General features: G+C 34.5%; 1 protein-coding gene across 1 annotated transcript; it reads left to right on the top strand.

Moving 5' to 3' along the window:
- Positions 1-2,161: 2,161 nt before the first annotated feature.
- Positions 2,162-24,083, top strand: LOC118269851 (protein toll). The gene is made up of 6 exons (XM_035585187.2): positions 2,162-2,400; positions 20,647-20,899; positions 21,115-22,156; positions 22,237-22,552; positions 22,632-22,772; positions 22,858-24,083. The coding sequence occupies exons 2-6, from the start codon at positions 20,761-20,763 to the stop codon at positions 23,626-23,628; spliced, it is 2,409 nt and encodes an 802-aa protein (XP_035441080.2). The 5' UTR covers positions 2,162-2,400; positions 20,647-20,760; the 3' UTR covers positions 23,629-24,083.
- Positions 24,084-24,900: the final 817 nt, after the last annotated feature.

The following is a 24,900-nucleotide window of genomic DNA, read 5'->3' as shown; positions in this document are numbered from 1 at the left end:
TAAATCACAATATTCGAACGAGAATTGCGTCTGAATCCTAAATCGCAACAAGATATACTGAACCGTCGCAAAATATCCACATAAAACCGCAAAACATACAAAAATGATTTATAGTGGCCCAGATCTGTTAGAGCGGATTCGCGGGGCAAAAACAGATTATCGAAATCCCAGTTATACCCAACAATCGGTTTAGTTTGTTGATGTACGAAACGATGATAGAGGACGCTGTGACCGCTCAATAAAGTCACTTTATATTTCTCTTAGATTTAACCAAAATCTTTTTATTTGGGTAAACGATAGCCTGCCAAAAAGTTGGGCAAAAATCAGATTCAAATCTGTTTATGAATAATTTACGTTTCAATAACTTTCTGTTTTGTACATGGCGTTCGTGAACAGTAGAGTTCGTGCCTAGTACACACCCTTATCTGAAGAAAAACTTACCTAATAATTCACAATCACTTAAAACATTTATAAACAACAGAAAATGTTCTCAATAGACCTAAAACTAAAAGAATAGTGGGCGCTACGATTATGCCGTAGCAATTACTACGGCGTAGCGCAGGTCAGTAACGTAGCCAGAATTTACTCATACTTAACTTGTGTCGGTTACATAAGTCTAAAAGTGTTTATTTTTTATATTTTACAGTCACTATGTTTGAGTACCTTTGAATTCATGAATAACCAAATAAAAAGCTAAATCAAACAAAAATCTTTATGAAAGTATTAAAATATAATACGTAGATACTCGAAGAACACAAGTAGCTTATTATATGTACATTGTTTCTGAAGCTTGATGTTCAAAGCAGGTTAAGTGGAAGCTTCGTAGTGATTATACGGCAAGTGCGAGCTCTTGACGGGTCTGAACAGACTTCGTAGAAACCTTTATTTTCCTTGTTATAATTATTTTCATAACTTTGTTGAGAAATGTAATAAGAGTATATTATTATATACTCTGAGTTAGTTTCTAAATTCCAGACCATTATTAAAGTACCTATGAAAATAATAAAACCCAATATTCACATTCTCTATCATAGAATAGAAAAATCTCAAAACTCAAAAACATTTTTTTCAATATAATACACATTCAAATCTTCTAACATCGGAACAACGGTGCCAGTTCACATTTGTGTCATAAAGTACCGTGTCTCATAAAAAGGCATGGCCTAAATCTGGCTGGACCAAAAAGATAACGACATATTTAGTAGAGATTTTATCGTTTTCTCCTCGTGTCATTCATTGAGAAAGTTGTATGACCAAAAAATGTACTATTTGTTTTTTTATACTTAATCTATTGTTTCTATTTTAAATGCCAATCAATTCAGATTGAGTAAGATTAAATCGAAAATATGTTTTAAGTCAACTACTGCGATTTTTTTCTAACTTTGCAATCCATTTTTACACTAATCGACTAAAAATCTAAATTAATTGGATTCTACATCGAATTAAAAACTCATTCAAACATCAATCACTGAACTGAAACTTTAAAATAAATTGTCAAAAATTTATTGCGATTTAAATTCTTAAATCTAACGTCTAAAGACACATTTTCGTAAAATCCTATGTCAAAATATCTTGCTATAGCAATAATTTCCACCATGTTGATGAATACGTCATCTATTTCAGTCGTATCACATTTCTGGTCCTACGTGGCTTGCCTTCCATTAAGCCTCACGACACGTAACGAATACAAATTCACAATACGTATTTCTTATCAGTGCACAGGTGGGTACTAACCCTTATTCTCACGACACTCGAGGGATGACATAGGGTTGTTTATTCTTAGCAAGGGAATACACCTGCACAGAATACAATACAATAAGTAAAACAATACCTCAGATCAATACGGTAAACATTTCGAAACATAAAATATTCCATTTCTAACCTTATAAATGTAAAATATTACGCCTTTTTACTTTTGTAATAAAATAAATAAATTGCTGAAATATCATCCGAAAACGTCTACTACACTGCTTTCTAAGAAAATACGGTAAAGTTACTCCCGCAACCCATTTTTTATCTAGTTAAGTCATATCATAATGATGACAATCTGCGACTAAAATCAAGCTACTTTGTAAACGCCCTTAAATAACTTTGAAGTTCGTGAAGCGTTCGGGTGTTTCCGTCGATCGCCGAACGACTCCTGCTGTCTTTATTTGCAGTCGCTGTTTGTAGCCGTAGCAGACCGCGCCGTAGCACGGCAGTTGCGTCGTAGCGCTCGTAGCGGCCTGGTCTACGCTCCCCGCTACAATAGTATTGGCGTAGAGATCTTTCTCAATTTCAATCTGAGATTTTAAATGTAATTGGACGTTTTATTAGAAGTATTAGTTAATAGTATTATTAGAAACAGTGTTAAATTAATTGTTAGTTAATTAAGTGCTTGGAAAATACTCATGGCAACAGGTAAGTCATAATTTTTACAACACCCATTAATGAAGAGAAAATTCAAAATTTAAACGTGTCGGTTAAAATTTCATTTGGTTTTGACGTTTTAATGAGTTCCTATAAATTATTAGCACTAACATTATGAGCATCAACTCCTTCCGCCCCCATTACGAGTTGCGATCTAATATTATGGTAATGAAATCTCGCAGTATGGTGCGTTACATTTACATAAACAAAAATGGGGTTTCTATATCGTGCCAACGCTACGGTATTTCGTGCGTTCGTAAGTAATATTTCATCTCTCGATACGAGCTTAATGCCGGCAACAATAACCGTACAAAAACTCTCGCAATTGTTCTAGTTTGAAACTTCCACTGGGTGCCAGCTACAATATGTTCGCGGCGAGAAAACTGCTCGAATAATTATAGGAAAAAATGACGTGTTTTTACTAGCGGTGTTTTTTCAATTGGAGTTTTATCTTGCAGTCAACGCCTTTCGCGTGAGGCTTTATGGCACAATTTATTTTGATAACCATCTCTTGATGATGTTGAACATCATCCTTCCCTTTGTGCGCGAATATTCGCATTTGGAGTGTTGACTGAGTCGTTGGTTGTTCGGTATGTTTCGCGTGTAAATACTGAAATGTGCACAATAAGCCCCCATTACGGTCCTTTTACGGATATACGAGTGTCTATTTTGCGCTTACCTTCGCTAACACCCGGGGGTCGTATTCTATACCGTCACGAGTGCTCCAGTTAATTAATTAGCCCCTTTGATACCGACATAGGCAGCCGCTCGGTTCCTCGTGAGATCTTTACCGAAGTACGCTCCGCTTTTTGTTTAGTTACCTTGTTTTCTGCTCTTAGTCTGTTTGTATAGTCTTAATGAGTTATTTTCCTTGTGAGCTCTTTCGTTTTTCATTGTATAATGTAGTCTTTCGTGTCGGTGTTTATCTCTCTCCTTTAGTTTTTGTGAATAGTGTTCTTTTGTTTTTTGCTCTCGCACGGAATTCGACTTAGCAGAATATGGGAATACGTTTCACAGAACAGTTAGGTAGTAAAGTTATTTTTATCGGTTAAGTTGGAAGTGTAATAGGAGTCGAGACTTTTGCCATAACTCGAGCATATTATGAATATACAATTTTATGAGAATTTGGAAGTTTTATTATGTCCTATGAGGTTTCATTATACAAAAACACTCCAGAAATTCTTCAACATTAAAAACTATTTTAATTAAATTTAGATAAACAAATTGATTGTTTTCCCAAAAGATTATGAAATGAAGAAGCTTCGATTGAACATTAATCAAAAAAATTTCAATATCGAAAAATTTTCCGTGGACTTATAAAACGAGTTTTTCCCCTAATATTTTCTCTTCGATGCTTTTATGTTGGCATTGTTCCATCTGAGTGAAATTAAAAAAGGGAATTCATCATCTGCATTGAACGTTGGAATAACGCCGAAAGCAGATGTTGATTTTTGACTGAATAACTTTAAAATCGTAGGGCGTCGAACTTTATACTGAGACCTTTATATGAATCTAATATTAATAAATAAAAATAGAGTTGTGGTTTGATTATCTTTCATCGGTGAATAAGTAGTTATTTTTGTGATGGATTGCAAATTTATTGAGGAAGGAAGCTATAATACATCACGCTATGATCAATATGGGTTAAGCAGCGGGTGAAACCACGCGGCAGTTGCTAGTATTATATTATTTGTTCGAGGAAATTGGCCGCATTCCGGACGAGAAATAATTGGATCAATGTTCTTGCAAAAGGAGTACTTTGAATAGATTGTTTAAAACTCGAAGCGCGGTTTGTGGATTGACCTTTTTAGGTTTGTTCGAGCATAAGATGGTAATGTTTTTGTTACCCACCAAATACATTAATTAGTTTGGGGCTGTTAGAAAATATTTTTATAAAAGATAAAACATACATAGTGTTGTGTGCCCAAGATATTAAAGTATAATTGTACAGATATTAAAGTATTATTATATTTCATCGTAATCAGACCGGTAGTTTTTGTCTGACAGACAGACAAAAAATGATTTAATCACCGTTTTGGGTTTGGTACCTGTCTAGTAATCTTCACTATTTTTTTTTCTTCTACTATTCATATTCTCATTCACACTTCTACAGTTTCTATATTTATAGATTTACTTTCAATGTTATTTTATAGAGGACCTACTACTACAATTTTGTATTTAATTACTGATGGTTACATGATAGATAGAAGTAACTATCTAAATTGACGTTTCAAAAATTTATTTTACCTGTACGAGGATTATCTACGTGAAATAAATAATTTTGATTTTGATTGCTAGTTTTCTTTGAAATAATGTTGAATAACCTTAGATAAAATACCGAATTAAAACGTGTAACAAGTACCTAAGACAGTTCGATGAATTATTCGTATGTGAATAAAGTTCAACGTAGGTCATATTCAACTAAGTAATGTTAATGACCTTTTACGCTTACGCTTTTATTTCATACTCACAATTAGGAGTTAATTTAAAGTACATACGTGCTTTTGGAGTAGCTCTTAGGCGACGCGTGGATGCCACATGACACCAAGTTTAGTATTTTTATCTCTTTTATTATTTGTTTTTTTTTTGGAACTCTTAATAGATATATTTCCATCGTATGTTTAGTTGAGTGCGAGTAACGTGGTTCCAGTTTAGTTTTCAGACATATAAAGTATTACTTTTTTAGAATTTCTCAGGATAGCAAGTACGAGTACCAAGTACCTTAGTTGTTGTGCCCAGAATATAATAAAAGATTTTATTTAACACAAGAGAATTATGAAACTTATCTTCCTCGATATGATTTCGTTATTCATAAATGAATATTTGCTTATAATTACAACATATAATTTATCTCTGTATCTATTGTAATATCAACCTACAATCTTTACACAACCGCTTTCATCCAATACAAAAGGCACTACCCGTAGTACAGATATCATGTATTGACAATACAATATTATCATTCTGCTTCAGTTATTGAGTTAAACATAGGTTTAATAAGCTTTTAAACAAAATGATGTGTTGGCATTCACAAAATCAAAGGCATCTATCTCTCTGCCTTTTGATTCGAATACAGACAACGATAATGTATTATCTAGTGTAACATGACCTTTCATTGTACAGAATTCACATACAGTGACAGATCAGATTATGTTGGTAATTTTATAGGTACACTATCAAATTCATTTGAATAAATTCATGTAGATGGGTTGTCGTGTTTAACTAAAATATGTGTCTAATGAAATTCAATTTGTATTATTATTAACACCTCAAATCACATTGTACAAATAACATACTTGTCGAAAAGTAAATGTTATTTGGAGGATTAAAAGTTATTGTAATTATATTAAAACAGTGTTATAATACAGCCTGATTTATAACACTTAATTTTTTTGAGAGTATCATTTAAATATTCTTACTGAAGAAAAACGGGGTTTTCTCATTATTGTATGTTTCTTATTTAAGACCGACCTCAGAAAAAAATTATGTTGATCATTTTAGTGTTCTTTTTAACCGAGTTTTTTCAGTGAAGTCGGTTATTTCTTTTTTATGTAAATTTAATGTTTGAATGATACCTAACTCTCAGAAAAAAAATGGCAGATGATCAAAAATCAGGCGTTATATCGAAATAATTTCCATAACGAAGCGCAAAGCCCGTGTTCAGCAATTATATTAAGACTAACAAAACAGATCCTATCATGATACTCTAGAAATAAGTTTATAAATGTAACTGGACCAAAAACAATTTAATTAATAATTTAAAAAGTTCAGATTACTCTCCCAACTTGATAATGTTGTCTCGCCTGATTATCTGAAAAGTAATTAAAGCTTGACAATACTGTGTAAAACAATAAAGGTGAAATTAAGAGGGGAAATGTTAATTTACTTTTTTGAAACGAAAATATTTCTTTAGACAACATTGTCTGGGAGCTTTGTTTCTGCAACGGCGTTAGTGTTGTTCTTTTATTAGCAGTCTCTTTTAAAGTCAAAATTATTAGACCAGGAAGGCACGTTTTAACGTCAAAGCTATTTGCTTTTCTAATATTAATAAAAATGTCTGTCTGTCGGTAAGTCCTCTAATGAAACTATTTACTCGTTCTGAAGTGTAGATTCTTATGGAGAAGAACAAGCAAGAAGCTGAGGAGGATCCATGAACTGCGGTACTGCAGTAGGAGTAGGAGCGGGGTGGTTTTTAGTCAATAAAAGTATGACACTCCCTCTCGCCTCGCCCAAGACAGGAAAAGTCATACGATGTGTTTGCCCCTCGAAAAAATAGCTGTAAATTCCATAGCTAAAAGCACATACATAATATATTTAATGTTATGATTTTCACGCTACTGAAGTAAGCTGATAAAAGTAATCCTGTGTATTTTAGAATGGGATTGAGGGCGGAATATAACCATAATAAATCCGTGTAAAGCCTTAAGGGTAGATTACTGCCCGTAACCTTTTTTCTAAAAGAATGAGGATTTTCCCGAGTTTTTTTTAAAAAAAAAACACTGCCCCACATTAGGATTTCCTCCTGTATCGTGGAGCGTTTACAAACATACAAGTTCACATACACATCAAACCCAAATCCGAAACAACAATTTGTGGATCACACAAAGAGTTGCTCTTTGCGGGAATCGAGCCAGCTACACATTACATGGCAGCCAGTTGCCCAACCACCGCGTCAAACGTCGTCGCATCAGAATGGATAATTTATCGATTTTGTTTAGCTCTAACAGAAAAGAAACTTCTGAATTGGAAACTATTTACCATGTTTTTTGCTACTTTATTATTTACATGAACAAGAGACACTGTTATCTAAAACAAGCCACCAGGAAAATAAAGATACTTCTAAAGACGCGTCACAAAGTAAGACAAACAACGCTTTTAAAGGGTTTTAAAAATTACGCCCATGTTCAGGCAAGGCTTAGACTTATAAAGCGGTGAGACGGAAAACGTCGATAGATTCTAGTAATAATTTATAGGTATTGGAGTATACGACGGCCATTTTACACTACCTACCCGCTACCCACTACAACCTACTTTGTATGTACAATACCTTTATCTTGTATATATGACGTTACGTAATAAAGTTATTTTCATTTAAATCTAATGTCACATATTCATATGTAGTTTTATAAGTCGAGTTGTTTTACCCTTTAATTTACTTTAAATTGTGTTAAAATTGTAAAAATCTTTGAATTTTGTAATTTAGATAATGGCTTTATTATTCAATTGCGTATGATTATAACCGAACGAACCGATCGAAACAACCGATTTGATTGACCTGATTGCTCTAGGCGAGTATTGAGTTATTCCTTCAATATGTAGATACGAATCGATTCACAGAATCACACTACATATCGAGCCCCTATTTAATTGCATCAGGGAATAAGAGGTTTCGTAGGTTTTCATAGCTTTTTTTTGTTATTCCGGCCTTAGCGGATATTTCTTTATAAAAAGACATGTCAGGGACATATGACCCACTGCCCCCAGGGAGTTCGTCGGGATGTCTCGTGTTACCAACTCGAACACGGAGCAAGTTTTTTTATACAAAATACACACGTTTCTTTAAAGGAAGATGTTTTGTGTTATATTCATTGTGTAACAAAATAATGGATTCATAAAAGTTTCGGGGTTTTATTTCTTTGTTTGGTTTTTTGTGTATGACAAATGTATTGTATCATAGGTACAATCACCGAATGTAACGTGAAATACTATGTTTTATTAAAGGTGACTGCTATTATCACCTCCTCCAAAAATGTATATTTGATACGCTACTTACACTCAGAATAGGCATCAGACAAATCGCTATTATTAGCTGCAAAATAACCACATTTAGGCCACAAGAACTTTCAGCAGTTGCTGTTGTCACTAACCCATTAAAGTTAGCACGACGCCCTATATTCTATTTCAAGCAGCCTATTTTCAAAAGTTCTCATATTACGTCAAAACCAGTGTTGGCAACAAGGTCATAGAAATGATTATCTCGATACAATAACAATGCCTGACCTCGGGTCAGGGTTTCTGGTCTGCTTTCGACATAGAAGGCCGAATCTCTTTCACTGCGTCATTGCCTATTGGCATCGATTACTATCGCTCCCGACTATCATTGAAATCTATTTCCGATGGTCAACTCTTTATAAGGTTTAATACTACAAGGTGATTTTAGATATACTTTTCTTTATAATATGACACTTTTAAGGTTCTTTACAACTAAAGAGAGTTTTAATTTTCTATTATTAAAGACTAGTATTATACTTATTTAGATATCTGAATGGAACATAGAATTTAAACAAACATCTGGGTAGTTTGACCGCACAATAATGTTCTCCACAGTTGCTCTTCGACCCCTCACTCATGTCATTATTGCAAGGCAATTTTAGGTAATTTTTCGGTTAGTAGGAGGCTCTTTACTTACACCTAATTATTTAAAACATTTTCGTTTCTTTATTACAATTATAGACAGTAGTATTTAACAGAAGTAAATTTCTTCGTTCAGGTTTCTTTTGATTATGTTATTAATCGATGTCCCTCTTTTCCAAATTAATTTGTAGTAAAAAAAAAATTGTTACCTCAACTATGAAGCAGAAAATCATAAAACTGAAATGAAAAAGTATAATGCAACAATTTACTCAACGATCGACGATATAAAAGAACGACGGCCGAGAGTCATACATTTATTTAAGCCATAGATAGATTGCCAAGGTTTTGTTTAAATCAAAATGGATGTGTTCATTCTTCATGATGAAAAATTAAAATTGTACAACACTGATTCCTATTCCCATTACAACGAAAACCATTCTCAGTGAAAAACATTGTTCGTTTATACTCTAAATCGACAGTCCATAAAAGAACAATGAACAAAGTTAATTTGAACGACATTAACCAACAATACAACAAACTCCAACTATTAAAATCGTGATAAGCAACGAGTGGAGTGGCCGTACTTTTGTCACCCCAAATGACAAATTAATTTAATGAATGACCCTGAAACAATAAAAGCCCGAATGCCAACCCTAAACTCGTCCGGGTGGTCCATTGTCTCTATTGTTATCACTTGAGTGATCAGCAAACAGAAAGAACAACAGGTATAGTGTTAGGGAAGCGACGGAAATAAAATTATTACGACAGTTTTTAGTAAACAAAGCTGATGGGAGTTTTATGTTCGTAATAGAATTAGGTTATGTGCTATGCCGTTCTAGTTTTTATTGCGTTATCACGTAAGTACATTTTTATGGTGGAGGGGCGTTTCACATATCTGCTACTGTTATCTTATATATCTGTAATTCCAGTGGGATTTGCACTAGTCAAGAAATATAGTGTTTTCTTCAAAAGTTTTCCTCCGTACAAACTTTGTTTTCAAGTAAACGTGTAAAAAGTTTAGTTTCCACACCGTTGAAAGGAAAGAAGATGCATTTTGAATGTAAGAAAACATTTTACTGCCAGAAATAAACTCTGGAAACTAGAAATACTACTATTTAGTCACGATCTTTCACGCCAGCATTCTAAATTGTGTTAAAGAAGTAACTTTGCTTCGCTTTCATCTCTTTAGAAGTTTTTAGACAGCGGTCTTCGAACATTACTAACACTTTTACTAAAATATAATAATTTCATGGAATCTTGGTACCGAACTGAAACTTAACCTTCACGTAATTCATGCGTAAGTATACATGCATAAAAATAACCTTAAATGTTGTTTAGGTAATAGTGGTAGGTAAGAGTTTCATTTATTTCCTTGACTCGAAACTTTATCTCGTACAATTTAGTGTACAAAATCCAATACCAAGAAGCATTCGGTTCAATTGATGGGCACCCCGTACGGCCATAAACATATCCCCTATTGCCATGGCGAAAATGGCAGTTAAATAATACGTGCATCTTTCCCTATCCCCCTCAGCGACCCGTGCGTCGCGTCCTGCGCGCGCCTCAAAGAGCCATCAGACCACCACAGATGGGGCCCAGTAGGGCTGATATCCGATCCGGAGCTGCGGTCTACCTAGCGGGTTTACCGGGGCTCCGGTTCGAAAAGCAGGAGTAGGAACGGGGTGGTTTTTAGTCAGTATGAGTCTGACACTCCCTCTCGCCTCACCTAAGGCGAGAGAAGACTTCGAATGATTTTGCCCCCTCAAAAAAAAATCCCCCTCAGCGAATCGAAGGCGTGTCTAAGAGCCGTCAAAACAAGACTCTATCGATTAATGTTCCACAATCGTAAATAAAATCTTGTTTGTAACTCAACGGACGTTAATAAAATACATGTCAGCTGTACGTGACAACGTCACGAGGGGTCCAAAGGTAAAGGTAAAATTATTAGAAATGCTCAAGGAAGTGTGAAATATTGTGTTATTTACGTAGTTTTTGTGTTGACATATTATTTATGAAGGATATTATGTCTTCTTTCTTAGGATGCAGGGGTGCAAAAATGATTTTGATTGAAATCATTGTATGCAAAAAAAGTTATTTGCGCCCAGTATCTGGAAATAAAAGGCGTGACGTTGCATTTATAGGAGATAAGGAATTACGTTGAGCGCTATTTTTGTTAGATTTAAATTTATTTCATTGCTAAAAAGTTTGTATATAAAAAGTAAAAAACAAAAAAATATGTCAATTGTTCGATTTATATTATTCTTCAAATTGAAAATATCTCTAGAAGAACAATTTTTATCCATTAAAGATGTTTGGTTTCATAAACAGGTGCTTACATTCCCAGAAAGGCATCAAAAATACTCCTAATTATACATAACAATAAAATGGTCTTTACAAGAAAGCCTAATTAAGTGGTTAAAGAAAAAAGTGAGCTCAAGCGGTAGTTTGTTACCGTATACCGATCATAATAAGTACCGTACCTATTTAACTGAAATTCCATTTCACTGTAATTTTCTTTCAAGATTTTTTTGTAGGCAGTATGAATTACGTTCATATAATGTTTTTTGATAGAATTATTTTCCTTACTGTGAAATAGCGTAATGCTACCTTATGTCTTTATGTTCTCATGTTGGCTGTATTTAACAATTAGGGATGGTAGAAAAATAGTTTTCTTTTATATAAAGTCGTGTCTGTCTTCTGTCGAAGCTGCAGACTGCCTAGCGGGTTACCAGGGCTCCAGCTCAAAAAGCAGGAGTAGGAACGAGGTATTTTTTAGTAAGAGTCTCACACTCCCTCTCATCTCGCCTAATATGGTAGAAGTCATTGGATGATTTTTCCCCCACCAAAAAGAAAAATTGACTGTCGTTTTTCATTTAAACATTTCATTAAAAATCTTATTTGACTTTGTCTCTAAAAAATCCAAGTTTAAAACAGAAACACAATTATCCCTGATGGGACCAAACCATTACTCACCTCCACTCCAATTTCAACTAACTGCTAAAAAGCTCATTATACCTAAATAACCGGGTGTTAGCAGTATCCAGCGTTACCCAATGCTACCCAGTGTCTCATAAACAACATCAATTTGCAGAACCCGTCTAATTGTGAGAGTGTACCTCAGTAACGTAACACCTGGAATGCGAAGCCTTAAATCCGACGAGCTTACGACCTCACCGCACCTGATACCAGAGTTTATTCTCTGACATTTCTTTATTATACAAAATAAGACTTTACAACCTTGGAATAGAGTAGCTTTTAGAACCTCCAGAAAAGCCGTAGGTATGAAATTATGAGAAGGTAAAAATGATATGAGTGCATTAGCCGAAGCCTAACGATATATTATTTGATAAATCGTCCGAAAAGAGTTTAAAGAACTTTGTTCGTTATTCTTGGCAGTCGTTGCCTTTGATGCGATTCTTTGAAATTCTCTGACGGCAATTTTACCTCTAACATAGGGTAAAAGGTTTTCCTGTACTTACCGAGTTCTTGTAAATATACATGTTTTATGTAATCTGTATTTTTTGTATATAAACGATTCGATTATTATATAGACTGTGAAAGAGCGTTAGATATAAGAATCGAATAAAAACTTCGTCAAAGGGAATATTTTTGGTACAGGAAAAAGTGGGTTGTTCTATTTAATAAGTACGTTTCGGTTCAAAAGACTTACTATAATAAGGATATAAGGCGGCCATATTGCTGGAATGTGGGATATTTTAGTTTTCTGGATTTCAGGTTTTGCTAGGGGAACGTATGAATGTATTTATGGATATATAAGGAAAAATAAGCCAGGAATAAAAGCCAACGATTGATTAGTAAGAAATGAACGAATGGAGTTTCTTGCTCGTTCTTCTCTATTTGAAGCTACACTTTGACACGAGCACCTAGTTTCACTGACGGACAGACTGACAAACTATAATTTATTTTACTAAGTACTTCTACATTTTCAAAAGTACTTCTTTATGGTTTAATTAAATTGAATGATTTGACTTTGCCTTTGACATTTTAGAGAAACTAAACATGTTTTCCTACAAAAGCTAGACATATCAGTTTGTTTATCACAAACTACAATAAATTGTGAGTAAAACATAATTTAAATACAAATCAGAATTAGCATAACACAGATTAGAAGACGTACGCATCCTTAGTCGTCGTCATTTATGTATAATTTATTCGCGTTTCCATCCGTAGCGTCTTATCTCAGTTAGGTTTATAACCATGTTTCTAGTCGTACATTATTCACGTTCGAATTGATCCTTTGAATAACATAGTGACAATGCTTTTATTAGTGTATTAAATGTATAGAAACTTAAGAATTTACATGTATTATATCTGATTTTGTAAAGGGAGCTAAGGAGCTTGAATTTTACTACACAGAATCCTAGTATAAAGTGGTTACAACCAAACAGACCGTAATATTTTTTTCTGAAATGAATTTTAGTCTTATTTTTACAGTGATTGTATTTTACACGGACTAAACTGTTTGTAAAAATTGTTTGGAAAGTACTCTTAAAATAAAACAAAAACAAAAGTGAAATTTTTCATCGCTTCAAGATAAGGGTCTAAAACTGATCGTTATTTCCAATGAAAATTAGACTACAATCAAATTGAATACTCAGCGATTACTTATGCTGATTTTAAGTATCAAAAACATAAAACCTACCGTTGAAATGTAAAGTAGTCCTGTAATACACATATTTTATTTACAACTTTATAACAAACCAGTACAAATCTAAACACATTCCAAAACAAATCTACACATCAAGATAACCACATATCCTAGACTATTCAAGAAAGTTACAATTCAGATTTACGCCACACTAAATTCTGTACATCCAAGAATTTGCTTCTAAGTTCGGAACAAGAAACTCGATCCGTGCAGACGTTGACGTCACCATCTGATGTAGCAGATGTAGACGGTCCAATGTCCTCTGTCCCTTTGCGTCACATGTTTATTGACCTCCAAGTATCCTTGAAACCCGGGTTTGAGGAAATTTTAACTCGATTATAGTAAGACTTTGGGGAGTTTAAGTTTAATGTCTTCTATTACGTTACTGATAGGTTATTAGTGAAGAGTGACTTTTCATACTTACTGAATCTAACTGAAAAACTCAATGAAACTAGTTACTGAAAATTTTAAGTGTATCTTAAAGTACTCATGTATTCTTTACACCCAACTTTGTTAGTCAAGGACTATTGATACAAGCTGTTATCAAATCATAAAACCAATAATGCAATACTTTACTTTTTGGATTTCAAGGTCGTTATACAAACTGGCGACTACTTTAATCATTGCTTACGTACGTTGCATTATAACTCAGAAACTCGTGAAAACATACGACGCTAAACCAACTCCCAATCACTAACCATAAGTCGTAGAACAACGTCGGAAGCTATACAACCAAGCAAAGACGATACTTGCACTACTTAAACGAAGTAGTGTGCGGATAGTGGTAACAATTATGTTTTGCAAGGTTTAGTCGCGAAGAGCTCCAACTAACTTCTTGAGCTCTTGCTTAACAGTTTGATTAAGGGCCTGACTGTTCCCAAGTAGGAAGCTTACTTATAAACTTGAACCACGGTACCTTGTTTTAAGCACTACTTGTTTCCTACTTATAATGTAAAGTTGAATTTATGTTCTTTGTTAGGTTTCAATACTTATCTACGTGCTGAGAAAAGACTTGGAAATGTAAAGAAGAGTTTGCGTCATCAATTTATGCCTATGATGCCTATATCAGAGAGATTGTAAAAAAATAATTCTTTTTAAAGAGTAACGATGGAGTTTCTTGCTCGTTCTTCTCCATTCGAAGCTACACTTTGGAACGAGTACCTAGCTTCACTAACAGATAGACTGACAGACAATTTAATTTGACGTTTCAAAAGTGCCTGTTTTAGGATTAATTGATAAATGCTTGGACTTTGACTTTATATTTTTTATTGTTTTGAACTTTATATCGTCAAATTGATTTCGATTTAAAGTGTTCTTGATGAAAACTGACGATCACCCAATTACTCAACTGAGAATTTCATAAACGGTTGGTTTAATACTACCTAGATGATATCAGGTCTCTCTAATAAAATCATACGTCATTTTATAGCTCATTCGTCTACTTGTCGTAAAATGGACAGTTGAAAATTTTGCGATTAATTACCGTAGTGCTCAAGCTACTGGATTATAATATTAACACTTCAATCTACCCCTGTGTGTAATAAAAAGCGTTGAGTGCAAAAATAAATAAAAAAACTTAGCATAAGGGATAGGAAATATATTACCTAGAGGGCCAAACAAAAACTGCTGTTACGCTACTTAGTCACTTACAAAGTTAGTTTTTCGTGAAAAAGTTGTGTAATGCAGTGGTCATTTATCTCGAATGCCAGCCGCATATGCCGTACCATCGTACATTGTATTTGTTCCATATCTGTCGTGTGCCGTTATGATAATCGGCTTTATACTTTGGCTCGCTGTACCCTATTGGTTCGTTTTATTTCGGTGAATTTGCAAGCTTTTGTTTTGGTCACTGAATAGCCGCAGCATTATGAAATGCGATTTTAATGCAAATATTGTTATTTAGTGATTTATGGGGTAGTAGATAGTTTTATTATTTACAAATTCATAAATGTATAGTATTTATTAAGGGTCTACCTTTATTAGTAGAATTTTTTTGGTCATAATTTTATTTTGCATAACAACGCACGGCAGAAACTTCATTTCGCAGAAAATCATTTGATATACCATCATTTGCAATACATTAAATACGCATAATTTTGTAAGTCAGAATCATCTTTAGGCATAAATTGATACGCATAATAATTGAAAGGTAGAACCATCATATTGCAGAATGTCCACTGTCAGAATCGTCTTTTGGCATAAATTTCATAACCATAATAATTAAAAAGTAGAACCATCATATCTCAGAATGTTCACTGTTAGAATCGTCTTTTGGCATACTTTTAATATCCATAATAATTGAAAGACTCATCTATCACGCAAGCATGCATCATGCAAGCAGGCTTGCAACAAGCAAGCAAACAAGCATGCAGCATGCAAGCAGGCATGCAGCATGCAAGCAAGCATGCAGCATGCAAGCAACCATGCAGCATGCAAGCAAGCATGCAGGCCGCCTCGCCCCTCCGCGCCTACGCGATTTTAAATTGCACTCTAGGGGTAGGGCAGACAAGACTACGTGCAGTCGGTTTTGCAGCGATTCGGTTCTGTCACTTTACTAACTTTTATTCTACCATCTTCTTAATATGCCAAGTGAAATTATGCCAAACAATCGTCGCTCTAAATAAACGTTATGTGAAACAAAATTATGCAAAATTAAGCTTTGCCAAACGTATATATGCCAAATAAAATTCTACCATCTTAAAAGTATGCCTTTGTAAATTCGGACATATAAACATTCGGCAAAACAATAATTATATTAAACAATTTTTATGCCATATGTATATTCGTTTAAAGAAGATTCTGCCAGGTGTGTTATGCCAAACAAATTTCGGAGCATTAAAATTCTGCCGGATAGAGGGAACCCATTTATTAAAATATCGAACATAATCTTTTCGTGCAACACACCTCTATCAAATCAATTCATCTTACTCCAATGTGATTATTATTTATTTATTTTTTGCTATAGGTATAATAATATTTCATCTCTTTCATTCCATCTCGCACAGCAAAACTGTAGAATGAGCTGTCGTCGGCGGTATTTCCGAACCGTTACGACCTTCAAATCTTCAAAAAAAGACCGTATTAATTTTTAAAAATCCGGTAACGCACCTGTGACTCTTCTGGTGTTGCAGCACCACCTATGGACACCTCCATGGGCAGTGCTGAATGCTTACCATCAGGTGACCCATCTGCACATTTGTCCCCTATTTCAATAAAAAAAATATATTCTCCCAAATCTATCTATACATTGTCATAACCGCATTATTGTTGTTAGCAGCTGCCGCATCAATATCGCTGAAAGTATCATGTCTGTAACTTTCCCCTTATCTGGGATTACGTGGAGTGATATTCCCGAAACTGTCGCTTCGCTACACCCTGATCCGTCCCATCCTTAATGTACCAACTACATATATTGCAAGGGACTGTCAACATGGTTAAAATTAGATTACACGGTATTATACTGATGTATACTGCTTTTGGTCGAATTGCTTCTCAGCCCTGCTGTATTTTGTGGAGCGTTGAGTTCGCTATCTAGTCGGAGTAATATTATGTGGCAATTGATAAAAGGACTTCGTTTTTAATCGTGCCCCCAAACTAGAATTTTCTCCTGTGTCATGGGTGCTGAACTAACAATACAACTGAGTCACCTATAGATCATACATAGTACAATTACAGTCTCATTATAGTAACAGTAATATTGCAACAAATAATAAATAATCTAGGCAATGCTACGTAACTATAGTTCGGGAATAGTTCTTGAGAATGTAAATTATTTAGGAACAACAAAACTACCTACTAATAAATTAGTTATTTACCAATCTGTTTCCAATTTCACAGAATATTTGTAAGTTAATTTTGGTTTACCTTATCGGCAATACTGTGTAGTTCAAAAGCATGCAAAACAAGTGATCAACATTCAACAAGAGTGCCTTGTTTATGCAAACTAAATTTCCACCTCTCCGTGTTTCTATTCCCGGGAGAAACTATCTAAAGGAACATAGATATTAAACGTCGCTTCGACAGATTTGATTTACCTTTTCCTATCAATTGCTTACCTCGATAAACAAGTTCGGGCCAATTCTAAATTGCTTTCTTCAAAGACCCAAAATAATTTCATATTTTCTATCTTGTTTGTTCCTTTTTTTATTTACAAAGTTACTTTATCCTTCTTTTTACATAAAAAGGTATAATATTAAGCCCTCCATAATTCTACTTTAGTTGTAACTTGAGGAAAGCGGCTTACTTGGGTACCCGCTGCTGGGTTAACGGCCCTAAATTAATTTATGAAGTACCTAATATTTCAATCCTGAATGATGTTACTTGGGAACGTAATTTGTATGTGTGTTGGGATTCGGAGGTGTAGGTTACAGTGTTGCTTGGGAAATATTTTAGACAGAAATTGTATTTTACTACCTGATGAGTATACGTACGAGTGGTTGCAAGTTGGTTCAAATGCACGCTTTGACGAAATCTAAGCTTGCTAGTAAATGATTTTCAAATTTCAGTAAAAGCATGGATTTTCAAAGTCTGCTTAGTTTTTAATAATAAACTTAACTCTCGTTAACGTGGTATTTGGAATATCTCTCGTTCCAAATAATTACTATACAATGACTGCCTGATATTTTTCTTTTTTTTTTATCAAAAGTTGCCCCATATTAGAATTTTCCATGGGTGCGTTAACAAACATACCTGATTCACATACACATGACACCCACACCCGAAACAATAATTTGTAGATAACAAAAAGAGTTGTTCCGTGCGGGAATCGAACCCGCTACACGTTGCCTGGCAACTGGTCACCCTGCCACCGCGTCAACCATTTAGTCAATTGTTTTATGGATTGATTAATTGTTTCGTTTCAGTTAAGAATTGTAGGTATATAAGTTATTTATCAATCTTTTAAAAATTAAAAATATCTTACAGAAGTACCTTTTGCTCTTTTAGGTGCCACGTTCAGTCGTAAAACGTAACACATTTTTTTTCTTTTTCCTTTTGCGTTACTTTTATTACACACATCTTCAATTTCAGTAACACATCTATAATAACAAAAATGTATTATTGAAAGACCTTAGCAACAAAAATAAAGGCATCCATCTTGAAAACGGTAATTTTAGGCAGCCACGTAACACCGATAAGCCACATAATAACAGAGATCACATCATACATCAAACGTATAAAGAAAACACAACCATATTTCTTCTTACAAATAAAATAACAGCTTCTAATATTGATAGCGATACCGAAGTTATCTAGATCGTAGAGCTGTGACATAAGATACAATATATCCCGAATCCAATTTCGATTGTCTTCAGGAAGGTTTGGAACGTAAGATATTTCCCTACTCGATAAATTCAAGTTGTAGTGTCTAGTCTACAACTGGACTGTCTACTCGGATTATCTGATAGCTTGCAACTTGGAATTATTGCACGACATAGACATTTTAACAGTTTTACTGCTTTAGTGGTATCTTGAAATGTAGACTTTGTTGTACTGAATTTCATTGTATTTAGTTACTTATATAAATTATCTACTATAGTATATAGGTACCCTTTATTACCGAGAAGTTGTTATTGAGTAACGTTCTTAGAAGTCTTGTATGTAGTAGTCGGGATTTATTCCTAGTAATTGGTTATAGGCTCACTCTATATAATTATTATGATGGGATTAAAAACATAACAGGCCAGATTAAAGGTTTTATCAATATTATCTTCGAAGAATATCGAGTGTTGTGCTATTATCTTACAATGATTCTGGATATATTATTATACAACGTGTAACAAAATACCCATATACATCAAGAAGCGCTGATGAATACAGGTTGAATAGACTCTCTACACGAAGTTTCAGCTTAAAATACGTTTAAAAAATTTTTTGTACCAAATACTTGATATCGCATGGTTCTTGATTTTAAATCATAAAAACGTGTCACAACACTACAGGGATCACTCGCTAACATTATGAAACATTTCTTCTATCAATCTGATCGCCTAGTACCTGTCTACCTAATTTTGAATCACGCGGCGGCGCGATTTGAAAAATTCATAACTTAGTACCATGAAAAAATTAGTTTAAAAAACCCTTCCCGTATCGTTTGTTATGTTATCTAGAAGCCGTGTACTTGATATGTATACCCCCTTTTTGTTACCCGTTGTATATAGCTATTTCATCCCTTTCCTATTAACCCTTCAGAACATTAGGAGGCCTAGCGTTTTTCTGCTCACCAGATGGTACTAATGTAACGTAAAGACTTGTTTATCTAATAAATGTGGCTGTTAATAAAAGTAATGTCTGTAGGCTACATATTCGCAAATAGTTTAGTTTAATATTATCTACTAGTAACTTCCACGTTATTTAACCCGCTCTGCTTGACTCCTATTGATTATAGCGTGTTTGCTTGCTATAGCCTTTCTCGATAAATACACAATTTAACACAAATATATTTTTTTTAAATCGATCTCGTATATGCATTTATAAAAAGAAAAGCAAAGTTTATCCATGAAACGAACACGTTTAACCAAAAACGGTTCATTAAAACAAACCTTATCCTGTTACGGAAATTGTGATAACGGTGTGGTAGCGTGTCGGACGATGTCGGTTAAAATCGGGTGAAGTCGGCCAAAGTCGGTGGGTGTCGCGGTGACCGGCAATGCGGTTGCTGCGCTCTCGTTCAAGTTTACTTGACTTTCTCAACCCCGATTTCCTGTTATTCTTTTTTTGTGTCGGATGTTTGTGGAGTACTGTAGATTCTATTTAATTAAATCTTTGCTCGATCGTCAGATTGCTTTTAATTTTTTATTGGAATATTTTTTTTTTATGTAGATACGTATAAAATTTCGATACACATTCATTTTATGACATGCAGTTTATTTTTAAATATAGTGGCATTTCCACGAATATGTTTATTTAAATGGTATATTCAATTAATTTCGAATAAAAATTACTTCATTTTAATTATCATCCAAAGGGTTTTATTAATAATCGAAAATATCCGTGTGCGGCGTACCGAGATAACTGGCTATCGCACAGACAGTTCCATTATATTTGCCGCCCGGCAATTTATTTCCCAGCGCTTTTTGTTGGCGATGTTTGTAAACTATGAATAGCGGAATCAATTCCAGATCCGACACTCGAAACCAAATGAAAACCAATACATGTACCATTGTACTTCAATTTATACGAAACAGCAATCATGTTGTGTTTCTAATTGTTCACAGATTCAATGAAAAGGAAAACATGGGGTCAGCATTCGAATACAAAATACTAAAACTGGAGTACATAGTGAAACAGCGGATGAAGTAAATGTTGTTAGTGACAGCGTGGTTTTAGCCATGTATCGTAAAGTAATATATGCGGCGGTGGCCGCGCTGACACTACAAATAATTGGTGCTGCGCGGCTGATGTGTCCGAGTGACCCTAACTGCGTTTGCGGTGGCACGCTCGCCGTTGAACTCAATTGCAACATCGATGGTGAGTGCACTTATATGTTCACGCTCACGAATGCCTTTTAAAGCCGAGCCCCAAGTTTCACAGCGTGATTTCAATTTTTCTTCGAACAAACTTTCTTTCCTCGCCTTCGTTTACGTCACTGTAAGCGGATTACGTCATGTTCGGTTTTAAAGTCGCGTTTTAAGTGTCGTATATTTTCCAAGAATATTCCTACTAACTTAAAATAAACTTTTCAGGTCGGACAGTAAAAATAAATTTACTGCCAAATATCTACATTAATATAAAATGCGAGAACACATCGAGTCTCGACTACAGCAAGTTACCAAAATGTGCCAATAACATGAGTTCGTTTAAATCTGTCAGTTTTAAGGATTGTCCACTACCAGCATCTTCGTTCAAAGATGTTCTGTCTAATATGGGAGTATCGAAGACCATGGCACTGATATTCCAAAATGCAAAGAACCTGTCTGGGTATTTCGACAGGAAACATTTTGCAGGGTTACAAGACTTGACCAAATTACTTTTGTCTATAAATGGCATCACTCACCTGCCAGACAACTTGTTCATGGACATCAACAAGCTCACGTGGCTCAACATAAGATCAAACACAATAAATCTTTCCGAGGAGTTGTTCAAACCACTGGAGAAACTGGAAACATTAGAAATTAGTCACAATCACATGACCAATATATCTTCGAATTTATTTTCTCATCTATCTTTCTTGAGAAAACTTTCCTTGTGGCAAAGTAACGTCACCTGGTTTTCTAAAGATCTTTTCACAGGCGTCGATGTCCTCGAAGAATTAGATCTCAGTTCTAATGGTCTTAACGAACTTCCTGCTTCAATATTTAAGCCCCTAAAGAAATTAAAGAAATTGACGTTATTCTCGAACAAATTTTCCTCGCTGCCACAGAATTTATTCAGAAATAATGCGGAGCTCGAAACTGTGGTGATACTAAACAATGACGTCAAACTGAAGGAGCTACCGAAATACCTTTTTGGGGATTTGCCAAATTTGAAGCAAATATATATTCAGAGAAGTGGCCTGGAGACTTTACCGTACGACGTTTTTGCCAATTCTCCAGTAATTACGAACATATCATTAGCATACAATGACATTACAACCCTGCCGGAAGCCATATTTAACGATCAAATAAATCTCCTCGAGTTGGACCTGAGTTACAACCAATTGAACGAGCTAAAGCCTAAATTGTTTTCATCTCTAGTGAGATTGGAAAGGCTTAAATTATGCCATAACTCTTTGGTAGAAATATCTGGGTAAGTTACATTTTATTCGTGTTTGATCAATTTCCTTTCATCCGATTAGGTTATGTGACGTAATTTACTTTTTATTACAGCCAAACCTTTTCGTCGCTACTTAGTTTAATATACTTGGAAATGGAGCACAATAATTTGAAAACGATTTCACCGTATTTGTTCAGTAACAATAAACAGCGAATGTCAATATCTCTGGCTTACAATCAACTTGATTTCGAGGACAAAGAGTTGACAAACAATTCTTGGCTGGTGAAAAGGGCTTCGCCTTTTGCCCACACTTATAATTTAAAGCTATTGAATCTAAGTCACAATGAATTCAAAGTGGCTTTTGAGGACTGGTGGGTGAATGGCCATGAGAGTTTAGATATTAGTCACAATAATATACAAAACCTTTGGGTGAGTATTTTATTAACTTTGTCAATAACTTTTTGCTTGTCATGATCTTCAGAAAAGTAATTCGATGTATGTATTACAGACTGATGAAAGAGCATTGAAGGATTATCGTAATGTAATGAAGAAAGGAATGAAAAGTGTATGGATATCTAAAAATCCAATCAATTGTGGATGCGAGAATTATTTGTTTATGGATTTCATACAATACTCGACCAGAACTAAGGTAAGTTTTGGCTAGATGTCATCACGTTAGGAAATACATTTCCTCATAGTACTCGTAATAAAATTAACTTACATCGTTGTTGCAGATTGTTGATTTGCTACAAGTGCGGTGCCCTCTGTGGGCTAAGGAAGCCTGTTACATGAGATTCACAATCCTTGTAACGCTAATGACAATCGTGATATCAATTTATACAGTTGTATTAGTAGTGTTCATCATCTATAGGAAACAAATTAATTCTATGGTTAAGAAAAGACTCAGTACGTTTCATCGTTCAAATTCACAAAGAAAAGAAAAGTCTTACAGAATTTTAGTGGACTTCTGTCATCAAGATGAAGACTTCGTTAACAGAGAATTGCTATCAATTATGACTACCAACGAATCTCTGCAAATTCTGACCAAAGTGATCACAGATTATAGAAACAGCGAATTTACAATGTCGAAGAACTTCAAACGCTACGTAAAGGATGTGAAAACGCGTGCTCGAGTCGTCATATTCTCCTCCAACTACCTAACGGAAACTTATGGGCACATTGACATCAAGAAAATCCACAGCGAGATGTTGAAAGCGGAAAAAACCATTTACATTTTCGCTGATATCGGCCCGGATAACTCGATATACGACTTTCTAGAGGAACAACGAGATCAACGAACGACTCTAAAATGGAACGAGGAAAATTTCTGGCCGAAATTATACGCTCTACTTAAAAGCTTCGTAATACCTGATGAATTGAAAAACGTGGAGGATACACTCATCGTTCCCGGAGACTCGCTGGAGCCATCGAAGATATCGCTGACCAACACGCCCGACTGGCCCAACATGTACGATTTCAACACACTGACACACAGTCAAGTTTAGTTACACTCCCTATACTTAATTTAGCGAGGTAAAGACTGACTTCTCCGCTACGATGACATCGGAACTCAATGATAGTTTTCGAATCTTCATTTCTTTTATAACATTAAGTTAAAAGTAGTTGATACTAAATACGAATACTGCTTGTATAAAATTTTTATAAAACTATTTTATCATGTAAAAATTAGGGTAATAACTTATTGTTTGTAACAGTAACTGTGAATAGTAAGCGAACCCATTTGTTCGGTTTAACCATGAGATGCCTACTTCAAAGAAGTGTGTATCACCGAGGACAGAGGCAAAAATGTAACCAATATGTAAGCGTTTATTTTAAGTATGTGTACATAAATTTAATGAAACATTATTATAAACGAAAACATTACAGTTTCATGGAAACTCCATGTTGTTAAGAGTTGTAAACTGCAGCTTATAATAAACCTATACTTTAACAACAAGTACATTATTGAATTATTTATAACCTTTTAGATTATAATGGACATTTTAATAAAGAAATGAAATATTAATAACCTGAATATTTCTATTTCATTTTTATTCATCCTTAAAAATGATTACGAAAGGTTTTAAGCGGTAAGTATTTACTAAAAATACAGTCATTTATAGTTTATTCTATTCCATTTTGGCGACACAAACATTAGTTTTGATTCATGAAAATTTTCGAGTACAAAATGTTAGAGAAATTGGGTCTACGTTAGCAATCTCTCATGCTCTCAAATCATGACAAATGAGACTTACGAAACCGCTGGAACACAAATACAGATTCTACAATGTAGCATTATTCTTTGTTACAATTTTAAACCATATCTATACTAATATAGAGTAAACTTTTGAATGTTAGTTTTAAAATAAATGAAATGTACTAAAAAGTTCTAAACAGATTTTAAAGATTCTTTCAGTCGTTACTTTATTTTATTAATAAAAACGTTGCCCTACTCTAGGATTTTCTCGTGTCATGGGTGCGTGTACAAACATAGAAGCTCACATACACATGACACCCAGACCCGAAACAACAATTTGTGGATCACATTAAGAGTTGCCGTGCGGGAATCGAACCCACCACACATTACGAGACAGCCGGTTGCCCAGACACCGTGCCAACTGAACATTAACAAGGAATTATGTAGGAGAATGAGATAGAGACCTATACACACACGATTAACCTAAATTGTTTTCAAGGTGAAGTCGCGGACTGAAAGTTACCTATATTATAAATTAAATTGAATGTGTAGATAACCTACATTGATTTGTGATTACTAT

The sequence above is a fragment of the Spodoptera frugiperda genome, chromosome 30 (assembly GCF_023101765.2).
Source record: "Spodoptera frugiperda isolate SF20-4 chromosome 30, AGI-APGP_CSIRO_Sfru_2.0, whole genome shotgun sequence".
Classification (NCBI taxonomy): domain Eukaryota; kingdom Metazoa; phylum Arthropoda; class Insecta; order Lepidoptera; family Noctuidae; genus Spodoptera; species Spodoptera frugiperda.
The sequence above is the reverse complement of the archived record's forward strand: the minus strand, read 5'-3'. Positions and strand labels throughout refer to the sequence as shown.

Bases quoted from the DNA above. Each gene is read 5' to 3' on its own strand.
- LOC118269851 (XM_035585187.2), top strand. From the start codon at position 20,761: ATGTATCGTAAAGTAATATATGCGGCGGTGGCCGCGCTGACACTACAA. The intron at 22,157-22,236 runs GTAAGTTACATT...TTTTTATTACAG, and splicing joins TCTTTGGTAGAAATATCTGG to CCAAACCTTTTCGTCGCTAC. The intron at 22,773-22,857 runs GTAAGTTTTGGC...TCGTTGTTGCAG, and splicing joins AATACTCGACCAGAACTAAG to ATTGTTGATTTGCTACAAGT.